This window comes from Oryx dammah, unplaced genomic scaffold, assembly GCF_014754425.2.
Source record: "Oryx dammah isolate SB20612 unplaced genomic scaffold, SCBI_Odam_1.1 HiC_scaffold_20, whole genome shotgun sequence".
Taxonomy (NCBI): Eukaryota; Metazoa; Chordata; class Mammalia; order Artiodactyla; family Bovidae; genus Oryx; species Oryx dammah.
In genome coordinates, this window is record NW_024070204.1 from 35,288,618 (window position 1) to 35,306,646 (window position 18,029).

At 44.9% G+C, this 18,029-nt stretch overlaps 1 protein-coding gene across 1 annotated transcript in view; it reads left to right on the forward strand.

Moving 5' to 3' along the window:
* Window positions 1-4,979: 4,979 nt before the first annotated feature.
* Window positions 4,980-18,029, forward strand: part of EGFLAM (EGF like, fibronectin type III and laminin G domains) — a 189,398-nt gene continuing 176,348 nt past the window's right edge. The window contains exon 1 of the mRNA XM_040262359.1: window positions 4,980-5,265. Coding sequence (XP_040118293.1) covers window positions 5,169-5,265 — 97 coding nt within the window. The 5' untranslated portion in view covers window positions 4,980-5,168. The remainder of the gene's footprint in view (window positions 5,266-18,029) is intronic.

Below are 18,029 nucleotides of genomic sequence, written 5' to 3' on the forward strand. Positions count from 1 at the left end.
CTTCCTTGGCTCTGTTTTGTATGCACTGTCTTCTCGCAACAAAACCCCAGTCTTTTTGAGTGTGGAAGATACTGTTGTCTTTTCTTTCCTATAAGTCATTCTTTTCTCAGCACAGAACCTAGCACATAGTGGGATCACACTTCAGTTAATGCTTGCTTCATTTTGAGGATGGGGAGTGTTGACACTTTTTGCTGATCTATTTTTATTTGTGTATTTTAAGGAAAAGTGAAAGGGAAGTGTGAACTCTCTTCATTCTTCTTCTTCAAAAGTATATACAAGGACGGATGAAGCGCGAGGAGGGATTCTTGGGTTGACGGTCATGTTCTAGTTCTTAAGTCTGGATGGTAGTTACATATATGTGCTCACCCTGCTATAACTCATCAGTTGGCACACTTCTTGTTTGTGCATTTTTCTGTACATGTTGTATGTCATTTAAAACAGGTAATATGTATTATATGATATATAGTTCTAGTCTGATAAGACACTGTGTTGGTGAAAGTTTGTGGAAATAGTCATGCTCCTGCATTGCTTATGGGAATGTAAATTGTAAAACGTCCTTAGAAGTAAATTTGGCCAAATTATCAAAATGAAAAGGCACTTACCCTCTGGCTGAGCAATGGCTGGCCTAGCAATGTCCCCCACATCTATTGTAACATGTGTGAACTTGTTATACATTCAAGATCATTCACTGCAATGTTGTCTATAATAGTAACACTGGAATCAACAGGAGGAAGAAAAGATTGTTGTACGTCATACAATAGAATATTATTCAGCAGTTAGTAAGAGGGAGGCAGATCTGTATCTGCTAATTTGGAAGGAACTTCAGGTTAAAAGGGCTTCCCTTGTGGTTCAGATGGTAAAGAATCTGCCTGCAATGCAGGAGACCCAGGTTTGATCCCTGGATTGGGAAGATCCCCTGGAGGAAGACATAGCAACCCATTCCAGTATTCTTGCCTGGAGAATTCCATGGACAGAAGAGCCTGGCAGTCCATGGGGTCACAAAGAGTTGAACACAACTGAGTGACTAACACTTTCACTTTGGGGTTCCCTGGTGGTTCAGACAGTAAAGAATCAGCCTGCAATGTGGGAGACCCGGCTTTGATCCTTGGGTCGGGAAGATCCCTTGGAGAAGGAAATGGCAACCCACTTCAGTATTCTTTCCTGGGAAATCCCATGGACAGAGGAGCCTGGTGGGCTACAGTCCATGGGGTTGCAAAGAGTTGGACACTACTGAGAGACTAGCACTTCAGGTTAAAACATATGTACAAGATGCGTCTGTTTGTGTTAAGTATATATATATATGTGTGTGTGTATATATATATATATATTTGCTTGTATGTTCATAAAATAACTGTAGAAGGACACACAAGAAAGTCTTAATATTTATTGCTTATGACACAGGAGAGGGTAAAAAGAAAGTTACTTTTCACCGTTTACTCCACTTGATGCACATTTCAAATATTATATGTACATACAACCTATTCAAAAAATTAATTAAATCCAAAGCTGCTCCTTTGCTGCTGTCTATTTCTCACTCTCATTCATGGACTTCCTAAACATCCTATAATTGATAACTTTGCCTTTACTTTCTTCTAACAGCCTCATATCCACTCCATGGAGGGAAGATCATACTCTTCTCCCATGATATTGAGCAAAGCAGGCAGGTCACTCTTCTGCTGGTGACCTTATTAATTGAGTTTAGACCTCAAGTGAATTTGCACAGCTTTTTTTTTTTTTAATGAAACATTCAAAGCCTCTTTGCCCTCTTTAGCTCCCCTCCTCCCAGAAGGCAGGAAGAGAGTCAAAGACAAGTGTTCCATTTGTCTTTAATCAGATTTATAAGTGCTGTAAACTGGACTAGAAGAAAAGAAAACCTTAAGGGATGTAATTTGACAAGTGAAGGGAAGAAGTTGGGTCTAACATGTGCCCTAGATTTGTAACAAGCAGATCCCAAGAAGTAAGGTCTTATCTCCATGGCCTGAGAATCTGGAGCTATTAGAGGCCCTCAAAACTAAAATATAACAATATAACCAAAGATAATCCCAGCAAAAAAGAAACAAAGGGGATTCTGATAGAACCAAGGCAGCTTCCTGATCACCCACGTCCAGCTGCAGAGGATGGAAAGGCCAAGGGTGAGGAGGTATATAGGTGCTTGTTGAGAATGTCAGCAGGAAGGCTGAAACAGCCTTGCAAAATTCACAATGTACAATGTGTATAGATTTTTGAAAAGAGACATTCAAACCTACTGTATAGTACAGGGAACCCTACTCAATTCTCTGTGGTGATCTAAATGGGAAGGAAATCTGAAAAGAGGGCATATATGCATACATATAGCTAATTCACTTTGCTGTACAGTAGAAATGAACACAATGTTGTAAAGCAACTGTACTCCAATAAAAACTTTTTTTTAAAGAGAAAAGGAACTTTCAGAGAAAAAGAGACTTGGATTAGATGGTGCCGCTTAATTGGATAATAAAGAGAAAGCAAGCCCTGGGACATGGCAATGACTGCATCTGGCCCCTTTATTCTGCCAAGATACACTACAAGTAGAGCCTAATATTAAACACGTGGATCTCAGGATTTTTGGTCTACTGCTGTGTCTGCCTGCACCTGTCTTCTTCAAAGTCTGGACTCTGGAACCAGACCACCTGGATTCAACTGAAGCTCTGATTCTCAGAAGTTGAATGATTTAGAGCGGGTCACTTAACTTTTATGGGTTTTCCAGGTGGCTCAATGGTAAAGAATTTACTGCCAATGCAGGAGACACAGGGGATGCAGGTTCAATCCCTGGGTCAGGAAGATGGTTTGAAGGAGGAAATGGCATCCCATTCCAGTACTCATGACTGAAAAATTCCATGGACAGAGGAGCCTGGCAGACTACAGTCAGTCCATGGGGTAGCAAGAGTGGGACACGACTAAGCATGAACGCAGTTAACTTTTACATGTTTCAGCTTTCTCATCTGTCAAATGGGGATAATACTAATAACAATACCTAGCTGGTATGGCTGACAGTGGGATTAAACAGTCTTTTAAAGAGGGTCTGGTACATGGTAGGAGATATATAAATGCTAGCCATAATATTAATGGTTAATATTACTTCCAATTTTTACATCAGGGAGAATAACTTTTAAGTGGCAAAGAGCAAAACCAACATGGGAGATAACTTCAGGGTAACAGTTATTTGGTTCTGGGTGTCACCTTAGGTCCAGCACCTTCTCGGCTGGTGGTAAGGTAGGCGCTCTTTATCACAGGTGGAGCTAAAGGCAAAGATGCTGGCGACAGATTCCTGAGTGGAATGGAGGCAGGGCCTAGATGACCTCTAATCTTAAGATTCTGCTACCTTTGAGACTAGCAGCCTTGGGGGGCAGACGCATTGCCTGGCTACCAGACATACATTTAGTATCACCTTCAAAGTGAAGGGCGCAGTCTGTACGAATTTTCCCCTCCAGCTCCGTGTAAAAGGACAAACTCTGGTGTCACATCTAAGACTTCCAATGACTCAAGTCGGAGTAGACTTTGAATTTCTTTAGGGATAGTAGTACACTTGAGAACGCCAAAACAGAAGCGAACGTATTCTCAGCTTTGCTAATAAACCAGATCCGGCCCATTACAAACCCTCTAGCCAGGGAATAGATACTTCCCTCCTAAAAGAATAGTAGCAATCTTTGAGGGGAGGAGGCGAAGGGAGATAGGTAACATCGTTCCCTCCGGTTCCCTGAAGCCAGGTTAACAATGAGGGGCCTGGACCCCAGGAGCCTCCCGGGCGCGGCTCGGTGGGGCGGGGCCGGCCCGGAGTCCCCCAGGTCAGCCACCCAGGCTTCCTCTGCGGGGTACTTCCTAGGGCCTTTGATCTTCCCCCAGGAACTGGCGAAGCCAGTTTCCTCCAGGTTTGTTCCCTCTTGGTTTATTTATTGTATCCGCCTTCTCTTTGGCTCGAAAATCAGCACGCGGCTGTGCAACAGGACTGGAGTCACGGCGTCTCCTCTCGCCACCTGGAAATCCGGCAACAGGCGCTTTTTCCTGAGTTCTCCGCAGCAAATACGGAGGAGAAAGGGTATTTTTCGGAAATAGGGAGCCGATCTGGGGACCCTGGTCCTAGGATCAGTGGCCAGGACCCCCTGTTGGCCTCCAGGTCCAGCCTGGCTGGCGCGCGCCCCCCTCCCAGCCGTGTCTTCCCCGTCTACCCGGGAGCTCGAGCTCGCTTTCTTACCCCCAAAGCCGGGCTTAACCTAAAGCTTCATCTCCTCCCCTGGAGGGTCTCCGGTTGCCTTCCTCTACCGGGAGGGCACCCCACTTCCCCGCGCCGGGCCCTAATCTCCACTCGGCGTTTCCAACAGAGTGACCGGCTTCAGCTCTCCGTAAGCGCGCCTTAAATCCCATTTATCTTCTTAGCGCCTGGGTCCCGGCCGGCCCCGCCCCCTCTTCCTCCTAGCCTCCCGCACTGCAAACCTCAGACCCTCGCCCCTGCCCCCTGCTACGCCCCTTACCCGAGGGCGGTGGAGCGGCTAGAGCCACCTTTGGAGGTGTTGGGAAAAGTGCCCACGGAAGGTGGAAGCCACCCAGAGGGGCGCGGCCCGAGGAGAGTTTACTAGGGAAGGGCGGGGAGGCCCCCCAAGATTTCAGAATCAGAACCAAGGCAGAGGGTCCTGGGCTCGCAATCACCTAAATCCTGCCCTGCGTCTCTAGAGGCTGAAGTCGGCCCCTCCTAGCGCGCCAATCTAGGTCACCAGCCGGGAAGGGCTGCGCAGGGGGTCGCTCGAGGGGTGATGGGCGGGCTGTCTGCCCCCGCGGTGGGCGAAGAGTCAGTTGTCGCAGGGCCTGCCCTTCTCACTTCCACTCGATTGTAATTCCATCCCCGGGCGGGTCGAGCCTTTCTCCCTCCCTCCGGCGGCCAGCCAGTCCCTCCCTGTCGGCTTCCTCAGCCGCCCCCCTACCCCCCCGCCCCGCTCCGAAAAGCCCTGCCGCTCGCAGCCGGCTTCACTCCAGCACGCCGACCTCCCGGCTGCAGTCCTGCCTGTTTGGACGCCTCCTGGTCCAGTTCCCTCAGCCCTTGGCCCGCTCACCCAGGTCAGGGGCTCCGCGGAGGCCGCGTCCCCTACGTTTCCCAGGAGACGCCCTTTCCGTGTGCGCCCGGGACTTGGTGAAACTTTGCAGGCGCCCGCGGTGAAATGGATTTAATCCGAGGAGTCCTGCTCCGGCTCCTGCTCCTGGCTTCCAGCCTCGGACCCGGCGCTGCGCCGCTCAGATCAGCGCTCAGAAAACAAGGTAATGCTGTCAGTGCTCCCGGGAGCACCGCGCCCGGAGCGCCCTGGTCTCCGTCCCCAGCGAGGACGCGAAGCTGGCGACGTACCTTCTCTCTCACCCCTGATCCACCGCACTTAACTGGGTTCTTCTCTGCCCAGAGCCTAGAAGAGACGCGAACCTCGCCCTCCCCTTTCCATCCCAGGCGGTTCCAGGGATATTTGTTTGTTGATAGAAGGATCTCTTTTCCAGACACAGTAGAGGTGGAGGGCTCTGTATTTGACCGCAGAGAGCTGAGAGTTGTGGCAGCGATCACACTGTCTCAATTAGAAGGATTGCAACTGTGCAGGAAAAGTCAAACGGCTCCTCCTGTGTCTCTAAACAGCTTATTGAATTCATACTGTCCAGAGCCCAGCCATTTCCTGTTGAGTGTCTGAAGATTTGCCTGTTGTGCCCTGTGCCCGTCTCCGGTCCTTCCCACGCCCTGTGTCGGGATGTGGCTTCAGATGTTAGGGGCTTCTTCCACTCGGGCTGTTTTCTCAGAAAGGAGCGCCCAGTGGTTTAATTTTATGCTGTGGTTTGAGCTCCTGTCTTTGCGATTTAAACAAACATAGATAGCTTCATGAGCTATTACAGTGAACTGGAGAGAACTTGAAACACAGTAGCTTGCATTTCCTCTAGTTACACAGGTAAAAAATCTTGTTTTTGTCTACTTTGGTTTGGCCCTGTGGTGAGATTACTCAAAGTAGAACATTCTAAGCAAGAAAGTTCTTAACATTGTTTCTCTAATGATTTTTATTCCTCTTCGCTGAGGTTATATTTAGAATTCTGAAAAATCTGTTTTTTCTTAGTTTACTTTGTAAGGAGGGTGTTGTCTTATGGGATTAATTATATCTTATGAACAATGGAAACAGTATAACTTTATTTGAATGCAGTCTGCAGAACTTTGCAGAAAGTGCAGTTTGTCTTCAGAAATAATTTTTTCCGAAACCAGGAAAATTTTGCTACATTTTACTGGCGAAGTTGTGTCTTACTCTTTGAGACCCAAGGACTGTAGCCCATCAGGCTCCTCTCTCTCTGTCCATGGGCTTTTTCAGGCAAAAATACTGGAGTGGGTTGCCATTTTGTTCTCCAGGGGATCTTCCCAACCCAGGGATTGAATCCACATCTCCTGCATTGGGAGGCGGATCCTTTTACCACTGAGCCACCAGGCAAAGAAAATAATCTTGGCAGATTCCTGTATAACTGCTTAAATATTTGCACTGCTCAAGAATCTCTACTTGGAAATATGACTTGTTGCTTTTCAGTTTTGGAAGACACCTTCACCCTTCAAGCTGTAGCAGTCATCACCTACACTTTGCTACCTGCTTTGAAATTTATAGTTGTTATTATTATCTGAAGCGCGCTTAAATTATGAGCTATTCTATTCCTACTGATCATTGACTTTGGAGAAAACAGCAACAGCCCCAGGTGATATTACATTATGTTGTTTCTCTTCATAATGCACACAGACACATATCTTAAAGCGTTTCAATGAAAGAATTCTTCCTAACTTCCCTCCTTAAGATATGCAGATTGTGATCAACTCCCTTCTGTGGATTTATTTACATAAAACCATCTAGTCACAATTTTTTGTACAATGCATAGTTATAGCTGTAGTTCTTTAGCATGAGCAGTGTATGTAATGTTCTTTTAAGGATAGATTTCAATTCATTTAATCAGATTTTTTTTTAAAAAAAAGTATTGCACAAAAGCCTGCTGTGTAAAACTGCTCATATGGTTCACCATATTTCCTTTCTTATTTTCTATAGTTCCTCTCCTAAAAATATTTCCTACCTGGTTCATCCAGGGTCTCATTCTGTTATTCATGCCATGAATATGCTGTGTTGGTCTCTTTGGTTTTATGTGAAGCATAGATAGGGTTTTGATAGCGGAAACTCTACCTTTTAGATATTTTGGCACATTAAACATATCAAACTGGAGGTAGAAGGAGTGTTTGGACTAGGTTCAGCCTAGGAGAGTTTTTCATTATTTTATAATTTTATCCAGACACTGGCTTTCAGGTTGGAAGGCTGTTCAGATTAAAATGACAGCTACTTCATAAACTTTGGGGGAAAATATCCTCCTGGGCTCATTTACATCCCTTGGAAAGACTGGTTTTTGATCCGGAAAATTGGTCCAGATTAAAAAGTGAATGTGCCCCACTTGGCTCTGATGTGAACAGCAACCAGCTAATTTATAATCTTCCCGAGACACCAGCAAATCCTGCGAGTAGCCGTGTGGGAGTTTCTTTGTACCTTGTTTCCTCAATAGAAATTGATTTGTGTTCAGTACTTTGAAGGTAGCATGGCTGCCACCTAAGGCATACTGGAACAGTCCTGTTTTATTTGAATGGCCCTGTCTTTCTCCTCACACTCCTAAATCTATCTTTGACAAGTACGGCTTTGTTGAAGTCTTGGATTCAAAATCCACCTGAGAATTCCCCACCCCCATCTAATTCTGGTGAGAAAGAGAAAACCTAGGCAGCTGGAAACTCAGTTTTGAGTTTCATTTGGGTCTAAGATAGGCAACCTTTCCCTCCACCCCAAGATAGCTACTCCTCTGTTATTAGTGTCAGTAACGAAACCTCGGCACTTGCCGAGACTCAGAAGAAAGGACGGTGTGCAGGTGGAGTCATATTAAATAATAATAACACTGATTAAGTGCTTGCTGCTCTTTCCAAAGAGCTTGACACATAACGCCTTATTTAATCAACCCAGCGGGTCTGTGAGGTGGGTACCATTGTTATCCTTGTTTAACTGGAGAGGAAGTTGTGGCTTAGAGAAAGAAATTAAATGTCTTAACCAGGGTCACTCAACTAGCAAGCAGGGCAATGGGAATTAAAGTCTCTGATATTTAGGAGCAGAAAGGAGTCCTTAATGGCCTGATTAGCAGAGATGTGCATCCCTTCAGAGAGGGTGTCCTCCTCCTGGATGAACTAGGGGGGCTCCCATGGGGCTCCCACATTCAAATCACAGACCTGGCAGGAATTGAAACGCCCTCACTTTACAGCTGGGTTGAGCATGACTCAGGGACTTGCCCCAAGTTAACATCAGAAGCTGAGCCTGGAACTAGTACCCAGACCTCCTGAGTGATCTCCAGCACTTCCCTTACCCGGTCTCTCAGCAGCATGTGCAGAGAGGACGGCTGAGCCTCTGATGTGGGGCAGGAGGGAGGGAAAGGAAAATCCAGACAAGACACATCTGCTGGGACCAGCATGCGTCAAGCCACGTGTGTTCCCACAAGCAGATTTGTATCTCACAGTGTGAGCTTAACTCTGGCATACAGAGAGAGCTGAGGGCTCCCCTGCCTTTTCTCTTTCCAGCTGCCTGAGGTCTCAGGGTCAGTGGGACAAGGTCAGAGTCGAAGATTTTCCCCTGGAGAACTGGGGTTCACAGTCATTTTCGGGGGAGATGCAGGTCTGTAATCTTTTCCTTTCCACCTTTCCCCCCAATATTTCTCTCCCGAAGTGGACTCAAACAAAGATCCAGGGAAACTCAGCAAAACAAAAACCTGGAGGAACGGAGCAGATATAGCTCAAGGGCACCGTGCCTTGGGGGTTGATGGTGGGGAATATGGGCACCTCCAGGTGGTTTCTGCTGCTACCAGTGTGATACTGAATGGCTAGAGGATCAAGCATGGGTCCCGGGTCATCTTGTTCTACTTCCCCCACATACCCAGAATAACCTGATATTTACAAGAGTTTGCTTACATCCTTACTCGAAGCTCTCATCAAGTCCCTTTCACGGGGCATGTAATTTGGGGGACTCAGCTTTTCTGGACACCCCCCTTCCTTTCCAACTAACCCTACTCCTCCAGGAGGCTGATCTAGATTGCCTTGCTTCTGGATGAAAACTGGAGCCACCAATATCACGAGGGAGATTATGTGAGTGTGTGTACTCAATCTCTCAGTTGTGTCTGACTCTTTGTGACCCTGTGGACTGTAGCCAGCCAAGCTTCTCTGTCCATGAGATTTTTCAAGCAAGAATACTGGAGCAGGTTGCCATTTCCTCCTTCAGGGGATCTTCCCAACCCAGGGATCGAACCTGAGTCTTCTGCTTTGGCAAGTGGTTTCTTTACCACTGGGCCACCTGGGAAGCTATATATATATCCCCCCCGCCCCCCGCCTCAGCACCTAGCTACTAGCGTCCCATGCAGTTCTGGCACCATAGCAGAAATATTTCCTCCAACCCATTCTTCCATCAGCCCTCCTTTTTGTTCCCACTTCACAGCCAATCCCTATAAAGAAGCCCCTCCTCTCTTTCTCTTTCCTTTGATTCTCTGTGAGGTAAAGGGACCTCTGTGAGGCCACCATCGGGAGTAAATGTGTGTAACATGAGGCAGTACTTTTTTCTCAGAGTTCTTTCTCATGGAAGAGTGACTTGTTCAGAGAGGAGCTGACTGGTGCTTTTTGTTTGTGCTTTTTATTTCTTACGCTGAGATCCGGGCTTTAATAACCTTAGAATTCTTTCGGGAGTAGTTGTCCATCTGTTCATGGGTTGCGTGCGTGTGTGCTGAGTCGCTTCAGCCATGTGCGGCTCTTTGCAACCCTTTGGACTGTAGCCTGCCAGGCTCCTCTGTCCCTGGGATTCTCCAGGCAAGAATACTGGAGTGGGTTGCCGTGCCCTCCTCCAGGGGATCTTCTTGACCCAGGCATCAAACGTGCGTCTCCTGCATTGCTGGCGGATTCTTTACTGCTGAGCTACTGGGGTAGCCAGTAGCTCCTCAGAAGTGGTCCAATGACCCAGAGCTAGATTTCTGGAAAACAGGGCTCAGGTGTCTGAGGCAGAGGGGGGATCTCAGCTCCTGCGGGGTTATTCTGGGGAGATCCTGTCTTCTCCCACCTCTGCCCCTCCACAAATGGGACTGTATTTCTCCCAACCCACTAAATGAATGAGATGATGTCTCGATTGCGGCAGAGAATCTTCGGAGCTGGTCAAGACCCTTGCCACTTGCTTTGGTCACAGCTAGTTGCGGGTATTAGAAGTGCACCTGCTATTTCAGGGATTAAAAAAACACAGGGGAAAGATGAGGAGATACTGCAGAGTGTAAATGGCAGTTTATAGGAGAAACACCCCCACCCCCACCCATCTTTGATTGCATTGGCTGTGAACCGCCATTTTGGAGAAGGACCTCAAGGTGTGAGTTTAATCTCATGAGCTGAAAGACATGAGCCCTCTGATCTCATGGGTTGGGGGTTGGGCGTGGGGACAGGGAGAGACTCAGGTGAAAAATCAAATCAAATTGCTGCCACCAGAGGGCACATTTTCTAGCATTGGCTCAGAGCAGATATTAGACCTGAGTCATTCCTGAACTCCTGTGTGGATAAGAATTCCTGGAGTGCCTCCCAGACATCTGCTTTTTCAACAAGAACCTCAGGTCACGTGGTGCATGTGGGTCACAGTTCACACTTGGGGACATGACGGAGAATTTGGGTTCCTCCACTGCCTCTCTTCCCTGGTACCTCCACCCCAGGAACTTTCCAGTACCCCGACACTCTCCACTTCGATAACACACTTGTGTTTCAACCGGAACAAACCAGTGTCTAGACACTCTGCAGGGTTTCTGAAGATTGGATTTAGGACTTGAGATCTTCGAAGGTCGCTGAAGGACATCTCTTCTGAGCAAGTCTTCCTACTTATCCTCTTTCCCCTAGCCCTGTCACTGAGAGATGGCTGCACCCAGGAGGGATAACTTGCAGTAACATCAACAAGAAGCCAGGCTGAACTGTACATGACCAGCCCTTTCTCTGGGCTTGGGTGAAAGCACAGACTCTGCTATTCAACAAGTTTGGGTTCAAGTTCTGACACTGTGTTTTTGTTGTTGTTTTCTTTTTCTTTTTTAAAAAATTACCTGGTGACATTAAGGCTAGTTATATTAACTCTGTAAGCCTGGGTTTCCTTGTCTGTAAAAATATCGGGCTGGCCAAAAAGTTTTCTCCGTTTTTTTCATAATGTCTTACAGAAATAGGATAAAGAAAGAACCAACCAATTAAGGATTAAATGAGGTAATGTATACACCAAGGCATTAAAAAGGATTAGAAGCTTGAAGCTTGAAGGCAGTGTTTATGAATTTGGGCTTGTTTAATCTGGACGGGGGTGGAGGGGAAAGGAGGGAAAATGTGTATTTCCAGGCATCAGAATAATTAACACAGACATGAGTTCATGTACTTTTTATCCTTTCTCATGCGTGTTGATGTATACTTGATAACATAATTTTAAGTTTACCGAGTTGTACAATATTTTTAGATAAATTGGCAAATGAGAAAGACTCTTTGGTCAACCACATGCCTTGAATTGGGGTTTGGAGATGTAACTATGAGGTTTGTGGTCTTGCTTGAGTGGCTTCTTTTGAGAAACACTAACTCCAAGGGTGATGGACGGTTTTTGTCTGGTAATTGTCATGTGGAAGTTTTGTAAGGTGTTGGGGGTGGGGAGCAGCTATTCCTGAAAGAGAATTATCCAGACTGACATGTGACTGGAGGTTCATGAAAATCTCCACGAAGCTAGATACTAGCTAAGAAATGGCCAGGGTTTGCTCATTGATCAGCAGATTGGAGTGATTCATGGCCACTACTGGTGACATAGAAAGATAAGAGACTGGACACCAATGGCTCTTGCATTTCTTATTCATGATTCTGCATTTCCAGAGCTGTAAGAAAAACCCCACTTACCCCAGATAACCCCACCAGCTTATTTTAAGAATCAAAGGAAATCAGACTAGTGCTTTGAAAGAACTAAGGTGCTACACAAAGATATGATTATCTAACAATACTCACACTAATTATTATTATCTTAACTAATGGGACCAACCTTACTTTCTGAAGCTTTGATCTCTTTTCCAGCCTCTTCCTCCTCATTCCTGCTAAAGATATGTGAAGATTCTTTCTTTGCCTGAGTCTGCAAATCCTGAGCAATTTAAATCTTAACACTTGTGTTTGCTGACAGGGCACCCAAAATCCTGAATCAGATTTAATGCAATGTTAATGCTGTTTATTTTCCTTGGTGCAACAAGTTTATATTAGCCAGTTAATGGTTTACATTGTGCAAAAGGAGTTCTATCAGCAGGCACTTTTCTGTAATATTTGGGCAGTTGGAAACGTAATATTTAGATACAACCTGAGTTTAAAGCCTTCCTTGGACAGATGGCTAATTTTATTGATCTAATCTGACACTTAGGGATAGGTCCCTTGATCCTTTGCTGGTAATTCTTAGGGTGAGCAGAGACATAAATACACTGGATGATGTCTGTGAATTAGACGCTTATTTGTTTCTAATTTATTCTTTAAATACTTCAGTATAAATAGTCATGGTGTGAATTACTTTAATCTGTACCCTAAGGGCGCTTAATTAACTTTTGAAGTTATCCAGGGTAGAAGGTACCGCTCCAACATAAGAGTTTTTACTTTTTTTAATCCCTTGGTGATGTGCGGTACCAGTGGTTAAATATTTTGAACTTCACCTCTGTGCTGGCCAGTAATCTACACTCCAGGGCTAATTGGTTAGTTACCACCTGAAGAATTTTACTGCAAGGTCCACTGTCGAAGGTGGTTGGGGAAAGTACTTTGAGTGATGCTATCAAAAAATGCAGACTGGAGGGTTTGGTAATTAGCACAAATTGTGTTAGAAATGTTTTCATTAGCGAAATATATGGTTGGCTAGAAAGACTGTGTGTGCCCCTCTATTTTTGCATGGACAAAAAGTAACAATCCAGCAAGCCCCGAGGGTCAAGTTGCTTTGGTGTTGGCTCAGCGCTCCATTCACTCCTGTATCTTTCTCACTTGACCGTAGGCTCCTTTAACGGCCCTGGATGACTTGCTGATCCTCCCATTAGAATACCGATGCAATTTTGTATTATGTAATTCAATAATATCTGCCTCAGCAATGTGCTTGCGGCTGTAACAAACAACTTCAAAATCTCAGTGACTTGACCTAAAATTATTTTTCATTTACTCCAAGCCCAAAGTGAATGTTTCTTCATGGGCAGCTCCCCTGGGCTGCTCTCCTCCAAAAGGTGACTTGAAAACCTAAGTCACTCGGTCTTTAATACCTCCATCTTGTACTACCACCATCTTTAAAATGGGCCTCCAAGGTGTCATGGAAGGTAAATAGAAAGAAGACTTGTATGGGAGACATTTGTGTCCCGGGCCAGAACAGGATCACTGGGCCCCAACCGAACTGTAATGAAGCTGGCAAATGTAGTTCAACTGTGTACCCGGGAAGACAGTTACCACATGTGGTGAATTTTCTCTGAGGCAGTGCTTTTTTTTTGGAGCTCCTAAGAGAACAAATAAGGATGTTAAAAGGTTAAGTTATTTGAGACTTGCGCATGAATATTTGTATATGTGGCAGAAGTTGGCCTGGAATTTGCTTTCGTTGTAGTCTATGTGCTCAATCGTCCAGTCATGTCCGACTCTTCGTGATTCCAAAGACTGTAGCCGGCCAGGGTCCTCTGTCCATAGAATTCTCCAGGCAAGAATACTGGGGTGGGTTCCATTTCCTTCTCCAGGGGATCTTCCTGACCCAGGGATCGAAACTGTGCCTCCTGCCTTGCAGGCAGGTTCTTTTCCACTGTGCCTTCTGGGTAACTAAATACTACTTGTTGCTATGTATTTCCTACATTTTACAAAAAGCAAAATTTATCCCTTTTGAAAAGTGAAATAACTACCTGGAGGGTTAAGTAGAGTGAATTTCTAAGGCACATCAACTAGAACTCCAGTTTTTACCACAGTTTTCTAGAAGCTCCTTCTATTTGTGTCCCATAACAAAAATGACTATTCATGGTAGAATAATTTATTCAGTGACAGATGCATCTTAAAATACAAAAATCATATTTTAGACACCACAGCCTGCTTCGACGGGGATGAAGATGGTGTGGACTGATCCCCAAAAGATAAACTGATGTTTTGTTGAACCACTGTGTTTTCCAAAGCACTTTCAAAGAAATAATCTCACTTGATCTTGTAACCCTCGCCTCACTGGGAAGTCAAGGGCTGATGACTTAGCAAAGAGGAAACAGGCACAACCCAGGACATGAGCCTATCCCCTGCTGCTTTCCATCAGTGCAGAGGTGTTCTTGCAGCTGCTGGGTAAGAGCATGACCACTGTGACATGTTTAGCTCTGCAGTCAGGAGGGACCTTGCCAACAGGACTCACCCCCCTTTCACTTGCAGAAGCTCCATGCATGTCATGGGACACTCTGTGGAATGAATTGGTGCTGCTTTCAGTTATACTCCTGACTGGTTGATGTGTGTTTTGTAAAATACATGATGACTGAGGGGCTGTTTGCAAATGAGAAGCTGTTATCATGGCTGGAGGATGGCCCCAGAATTCTTCTAGTGTCCCCTACAGAAGACCCTTCTGGGGTCTCAGGAACACCCAGGATACTCAGCCTGGCTTTGTCATTTCCCCAAGCTTCCCATTCCTCCAACATGTAGCCATTTTCTTTAGTGGAAATGGTATTTGCTAGACCTTCAATGTGGCATATTTCAAAGGTTTATCATTCAAGTCTCAAGACTTTCTAATAATTTCTTAGGCATTTTTTTTTTTGATGTTCTAGGAGTTCCTAATGGGTGTAGTTAAACAAGTATGTCTTGAGGTTGGGAAATGAAGGATTCCTTTGATACCTGTTTGAGAGTAATTGATGGGCTTTGGCCACAACCTGCGCATATAACACACATCCCTGCAGCTTGGAAGAATTGTAACAAGAATCTAATCAACGGATGGGTTTCAAGCTTGGCTTCAAAAGTTATGGCTGCCTGATTCCAGATAGATTACTTCATGTCTTAGGCTCATAATACCTGTCAGATAAAATCTTATCTGATAAATCAGTGAGTTAATATAATGACTGGAAATGCAGCTAGGAAAGCACTTAAACATTTGGTACACAATGGGCACTCCAGAGTTAGACCATATTCATTAGGTTATAGTTTATAGAGTTTATATAGTGGTAGAGATGGTAGTTTTTCCATATTTGATATGGAAGATATTGACAACCCCAAATATTGACAACATTGACACAAATGTATAATTGAGCTTAGGCTCCCGTGAAAATGGAACTGAAAGGAATTTCATTTCCTTGGTTTCATATTCTAGATTCTTCAAATGTGCATCATCAAACAATGACTTTTGGTATCTAGATCAGTCATAAAGTTCATGTTATTGATGAAAGATCTGGAATCAGTTTAGAGTTTATAAAAAAAAAAAAAGCCAGGAAGAAATAATCAAGATACTGTATCAAGATTATATATATCTACTGTAGTGGTGATAGATTTTCATGAATCATCTGTATGGCTCCATATCCAAAAAAGAGGTTATTTGCAGTTAGAATGTATTCTAATAAGAAAAATTTTCCTTATCTACCTTCTTCGCTGTGGTATTAAGAGAATAAATATGAAAGATGCTGTTTCTATGATATCTGCTCTCTCTCTGCCTGTTTTGAGTCAAGTCACCTCCCTGCCAGAATAATCTTTCTAAATTGTAGTTCCAGTCCTGTCACTTTTGTGTTTAATAAAGCTGAACATCCAAGGTCTATCACAGTATGGCCTCCACTTCCTTTTCCTGTCTTCTCACTGAATACATGATCTCTATTCCAGCCAAGCTCGATTATTTGCTCTTCCATAGACCTCCTCTTTGCTTCCCAGTGGTGAACCTGTCCACATGTTGATATGCCTCACCCTTGGAATATCCTTTCCTCATCTCTGCCCAAGGAAATGCAATGACCCTTCCAAGCTTGGCTCAGTTTCCCCTGTTCTGTGAGGTCTTCATGTACCCTCCCAGCCAGAAGCCCTTTCTCTTTCTCCTATTTTGCTTTGCTTTATGTTTTTGGTGTGAGGAGCTTTCCTGGTGGCTCAGAGGGTAAAGAATCTGCTGCATTGCGGGAGACCCAGGTTTGATCCTTGGGTCGGAAAGATCCCTTGGAGAAGGGAATGGCTACCGGCTCCAATATTCTTGCCTGGAGAATCCCATGAACAGAGGAGCCTGGCGGGCTACAGTCCATGGGGTCGCAGAGTCAGACAAGACCCAGTGACTAACACATTCCTTTTCATGTTTTTGGTGTACTGAACCGTGCCTTCGGTTAGATTGGTATTTTGTGAAGGAGAGCACTCTGATGTCTTCACCTGGGTGTCCCCTCCATGGCCTGCTGGAGTGTCTAGCACGCAGTTGGTCTTTCCCAGACAGTTATGCAGTGAAAAACAATGGCCTCGTTTGGGGCAAATACATTTTAACATGGTGTGATTAATTTGATCATGCTCCCAGCTCCCAAATTCATTTCCTTCCTCACTCATGATACAGAAAAGATGTCGCTTCTCTGTGTCAACCTTTTTTCCCAACCTGAGCAGACGTTTGAAAACCCACACTGAAGAATGATTTAGAGAGGGAAATGGCCCAGGAGTCAGTGTGCAGCAGTATGTAATTTAAATTCTCCCTCCAAGTTGCCAGCGGCTATTGGAAATGTGGGTTTTTAAGGAGCGTCTGATTGAGTCCATACTGTGAAATATGTTATTTTTGATACCCAGAGAAGAGGTAGAATTTGAAGTAACAAGTTGGACTGCCTCAGACCCTCTTTTTATCACGGTTAGGGAGGTTAAGAAGCAAAGGCAATAATACTGTTTACTCATACATCAAAAGGTCGTGGGGGAGGAGGAGTTAAAGCAGGCCAGTGTGTTCAGTTCCCCTCCTTCCTCCATCTGTCTTTGAAACCAAAGGAACATGAGACTTGTGTGGGAATGGCATTGGCAGTATAATAGAAAAGGTCAGGTTGCAGGAGAAGGGATAAAGTCAGTCCATCTCTTGTAACGAGATCTGATTGTGAGGTTGGGAGGAAAACAGTACTCAAGAACTTGCTTCAGTTTTATTGTGTTGACCCTGGCTTGCTTACCAAGATCAATTCTGGAATCCTTGGAAAGTAAAGCAGCCAAACGCTAGAGTCTTTGTTTTGTAAGGGCTGTTACACCTGATAAAATGAATGCCGCGTGTGGCCCAATTGAAAGCAACCAAATTGATTGACCCATTCACTAATTGATTTCTTGATATATACATATACAAGTGTATTATGAGTGTGTGTATGAGTTGCTCCGTTGTGTCCGACTCTGCAACCCCATGGACTGTATAACCGGCCAGCCTCCTCTATCCTTGGAATTCTCCAGGCAAGAACACTGGAGTGGGTAGCCATTCCCTTTTCCAAGGGACCTTCTCAACCTAAGGATTAAACCCAGGTCTCCTGCTTTGCACGTAGATTCTTTACTGTCTAAGCCACCAGAGAAGCCCATATGTGTGTGTGTGTGTGTGTGTGTGTGTTCACTAAGTTGATTCAGTCATGTCTGACTCTTTACAACCCCATGGCTTGTAGCCCACCAGGCTCCTCTGTCCATGGGATTCCAGGCAAGAATACTGAAGTGGATTGCCATGCCCTCCTCCAGGGGATCTTCCTAACCCAAGGATCGAACCCGTGTCTCTTAATGTCTCCTGCATTGGCAGTATATATAAAGTAGAGCTGCATTATAATAACATTATAAGCTGCCTTATAATAGCAGTTGAAAATGAGCAAAGTAAATGATTTGATGCTGAAGTATTTAAGAAGTGATGTCTAAAATTCACTTTGAAATATCAATACATCAAAAATCAGATTCACTGGTGGAGACAGGATTAGACTATTGATACATGCTGACTCAGACAGTAAAAAATCTACCTGCCATTCAGGAGAGCCTGATTCGATCCCTGGGTTGGGAAGATCCCTTGGAGAAGGAA